Here is a 4,165-nt window from a genome sequence, read left to right as displayed (position 1 = left end):
CGGAGGATTATAAAAGAAAATGCTTCCAAAGACAGTAATTATTATGAGGCGGCGAGAGAAAATTTTAACTTGGGCAAGTCTTCCGCGAGATAGCTGAGCCATAATCGGATCATTGCTTCCCAGATGCTCTCGTGAAGCGGATAGAATTACTTTTATTGCCAGACTTCTGGTGAAAAGGAAGAAAATTAAAGACTCCAGACCCAGATACCTGCGGTGTTTTTTGCGCCCCCGCGGCCCTCCTCGGCGCGGGAGTCAAGAGGCGAGACGGTAATTTAAGGGCCTCCATTTTTCTTGCTCACCGTGTGCCTGCGTGAACGGTGAGGAGGAGGAGGAGGAGGAGGAGGAGGAGGAAGAGGAAGAGGAAGAGGACGAGGACGACGACGAGGACGACGACGACGACGAGGAGGAGGAGGAGGAGGGGGGAAGAAGGAGGAGGAGGGGGAAGGACTATGCAAGTGTTAGTGCTTGGTAAGGAAGGAGAGGAGACGTTCGAGGAGGAGGTGGAGGAGGAGGACGAGGATGAGGTGGAGGAGGAGGACGAGGACGAGGACGAGTAGAGAGAGAGAGAGAGAGAGAGAGAGAGAGAGAGAGAGAGAGAGAGAGAGAGAGAGAGAGAGAGAGAGAGAGAGAGAGAGAGAGAGAGAGAGAGAGAGAGAGAGAGAGAGAGAGAGAGAGAGAGAGGGCGTTCAACAGACAAAAAAAATCACAACCAGGTTATGTTAAATGTAGCGGGGCGCCACTTTTGCGAGATCTGTAACGTTAATGTGCAGACGGGCAAAAAATGTTAATGTACTAATGCCGAGCGGAAGGAAGTCCAGGCGCGGCAGTGAAATTATAACATGGACATTGGAAGGTAAACGAAACGCAGACAGGAGCGAAAACAAATTATTACATGCGTGTAAATAGTTCTGTTAGTAATAAGGATGTAATAATAAACTAAGTACTCAGACCCGGAAAGGAGAGTGTGAATGCTGGGATTATATAGTTACGATTCTGATGCCTTTTTCTCTCTCTCTCTCTCTCTCTCTCTAATCCGTCACGTCGCCTCAAATATTAGTAGTTGTTTCGGCTCACACTCAACTCGTGTCTAGACGGAATTTCCTGACTCGTGTGTGTGTTTTATTTTCCTCGTCTTCCTTTTTCTCTCTCTTTCTTTCGTGTTGTCAGTTGTCTTTCCCGTTTTCTTTCGGCGGAGGTTCATTAACGCATTTCTGGGGAGACTATTTTATCGCCACTTGAGGATGAAAAACGGGCTGCCGCAAATGCCATACAGACACACACACACACACACACACCGCTCATCAAGGCTCACGCAGGCACACGGCAGCAAGAAAAATGGAGGGCCTTAAATTACAGTCTCTCTCCTGCCTCGCGAGCTGAAGGAGAGCCGCGGGTGACACACTCCCGCCCGGGCCTTCATATGCAAAGCCGGCGCCTCCGAAGCTCCCGAGGCTGCAAATTGTGGCTGAGTAGAGGGTGAGCGGCTGAAATATGGGCCAGAAATATAGGCCTTTAGATCAACCCGTCCGTCACCTCCTTCCCTTCCTCCTCCACCTCTTCCCCTTCCTCCTCCACCTCTTCCACATATTACTACAACTCCTCCTACTCCTACTCCTACTATCCCATTACTACTACTTCCTCCTCTTCCTCCTCCGTGCCTGCCTCGCCGTGCCTGAGGCTTAACCAGGTGGCGGAGGGTGAAAGGATTCAGGAGTTTGTGAGGCTCAGAGGGAACGGGGCTGTCTGTTAGGCTTTGATGGAGGCTTGAGGAGGAAGAGGAGGAGGATGAGGAGTTGGAGGAGGTGGAGGAATGAGTGCATAAGTAAGAGGAATAGGAGTAATGGCATAAGGTGATTAGGAAGAAGATGATGAGCAGGAGAACGAGGAGAAAGAGGAAGAAGAGGCGTGATGAAGTCTTCTTTAGGCAGAGATCGCTGTGTGAAGGGCTAGGCAGTGGAAACTCCTGCTGCGAAGAAATAGTGTGCGTGTGTTTTACGGGCCGTGTGTGATGTTCGTCTATTGTCTAGGGCGCAGGGGTGAAGGTCTTTTTTACTAGGCTAAGGATGTATTGTTGGGGTGTGAGAGGGTGGCGGCAGGGAGAGGACTGACAGGGGAAATGGGAAAAGCCTGGCTTCCTCTGTAGGATACGAAGCTAGTTTTTTGTTCTCAAGGAAAGAAAACGGGCGAGCGGCCAGAATGTTGTGTGTGACATCTAAAAACAATTTGGGAACTGCAATAACTTGTCGCAAAAAATGTATCAGTTGGTGACAGTAAAGGGAGAGTCAATTTGAATACACAGCGGGGTGGGCGGGGACACCAGCAGCAGCAGCGACAGAGGAGGAGCGATGGACGCGATAAAAAAGCCAGAGCAGGAGGCGAGGCAGTAGCGGGGCGGCTTAGAACACAGAATTAAAATGCATGATGGCGACGGGAAGTTTGTGAGACTTTTACTTGTGGCTGTTCAAGGCGACGCCTCTGCCTGGCGGGCCCGTGTTGCTGGGGGCCGCCGTGATTACTCGAGTTCTTGGACGGCGTACAAACAGGCGGCACCCGCGACCCTGGACTGTCCCTCGAGGCTGCGGTGGCTCTGAACGTTGAGTCGAAAATACAAGAGCACCTCCCTCCATCCCTCTTTCATCCAACTTTACCCTTTCTCATCTTCCTATCATCGCTCCCTCGCCCCTTCCTACCTACCTCTCCACCTCTTATTTCTTTACCTTCCCTCGCTCCCTCCCTCCCTCCCTCCCCCGCCCCCTCTGCCTCCCTTCCTTGGTCCGGGTGATGGAGCCCCGCAATAGTCTAGTGATGGCCTCACACACCTCTGGGATACAAGCTCTTTAATAAACACTGAAGAACAATGGGACGAACACAAAAACAGAAAACTAAAAGATACACTATAAGAAAAATCCGTAACCGGTAAATCAACATGTCTATTAATAACACGTCCAGGAGTAAAACGACGTAGAAAGTGACCTTCGACTTATCTTGGTCTTGACACCGATTGATGGGCGGCTCCTCCGTCTGAGTCTGTACCTTTGCTGCACACGACTTAGGGTGAAGGCGCACCAGGCCGGCAGGTCGTGGCCGCTGCGTAGAGCGTCCCACAGCACGTGCAGCGCCGACACTATGTCCTGGCGCGGCGGGAGACTGGCTGTGCCCCGCTCCTCGCTCCACACACCCGGGTCGGCGTCGTCCTCGAGTGGGTTAAACTGGAACATATGGTCGAAGATGAACGTGAACCACCTGGGCATGTCGCTGTAGCTCTCCACCACCTGTCTGAGGGTGATCATGGCGGTGGTCAGCTCCCGCAGCGACAAGTTCCGAGACTCTATTGCTTCAAGGTCAGACTTGCCCACGGAGAAGTAAGGCGGCGAGGGGTCGTTGAGGCAGACCTGCGTCAGCCTCTCCGCCAGCACAGACTCCTCCTCCCAGGCCTTGTTATCCTCCTCATTCCGCTTTAGTCTGCCACCCTCATTTCTTGCCAAGCTTACGGGCTCATCTTTCACCTCTAAGCCGTCTACCTCCTCTTTCTCCGGGTCTGCATCCTCTTCTTTTACCTTTAAGCTTCCTACCCCTTCGTTCTCGGAGCTTACGGCCTCTTCTTTCTCTTGCAAGTTCGCCAAACTCGTCTGAAAGAAATCGAAAGTTATGTGAGGCGGCGACGTAGCCGCCACGACGCTGCCCTGCCCCTGGAGGTGACTCCCCTTGTCCAGGATGCTGCCCAGTGTGGTTTTGCTGACCCCGAGGCGCTCAGCAAGGCTCCGCATGCACGTGGCTGAATGTCCGCTGAACTGCCGGCGGATGTGGATCTTCTGGTGTTGAGTGAGGGTGTTCCGCGGCGCCATGCTGAAGGCGGAGGGAGGGAGGGCGGGAAAGACGCCAAGCTAGCTCCACGGTCTGACTTTCTGCTGGCTCTGCTACTCTTCCTGCTGATGTTGCCGCCGCCGCTGTCTTGGCCTCGTAAATTCAGGGTCTGGAGGGAAAAACGTTTTGCGTAAGAAATGCGTACAGGGATGTGATGAGAGGAGGAAAGAAAGGAAACGAGGTACTCAGGGAAATGAGAGTGAACGTGGAGAGCCAGAAGAAAGAGAGAGAGGCGGGTAATCAGGCCGGGGGCGGGTGTGTCGCCTCGTTTGGTGCCTTCAAAGAAACACGCCCGGTCGTT

General features: G+C 52.9%; 1 protein-coding gene across 1 annotated transcript in view; it reads right to left on the bottom strand.

Annotated features, from left to right (window-relative positions):
- Positions 1-2,822: 2,822 nt before the first annotated feature.
- Positions 2,823-4,165, bottom strand: part of LOC127003606 (uncharacterized) — a 2,952-nt gene continuing 1,609 nt past the window's right edge. The window contains exon 2 of the mRNA XM_050870512.1: positions 2,823-3,973. Within this exon, the coding sequence (XP_050726469.1) occupies positions 2,934-3,845 (912 nt within the window). The 5' untranslated portion in view covers positions 3,846-3,973 and the 3' untranslated portion in view covers positions 2,823-2,933. The remainder of the gene's footprint in view (positions 3,974-4,165) is intronic.

This window comes from Eriocheir sinensis, chromosome 25 (assembly GCF_024679095.1).
Source record: "Eriocheir sinensis breed Jianghai 21 chromosome 25, ASM2467909v1, whole genome shotgun sequence".
Classification (NCBI taxonomy): Eukaryota; Metazoa; Arthropoda; class Malacostraca; order Decapoda; family Varunidae; genus Eriocheir; species Eriocheir sinensis.
Note: the sequence above shows the minus strand (reverse complement) of the source record. Positions and strands in the feature narration are given on the sequence as shown.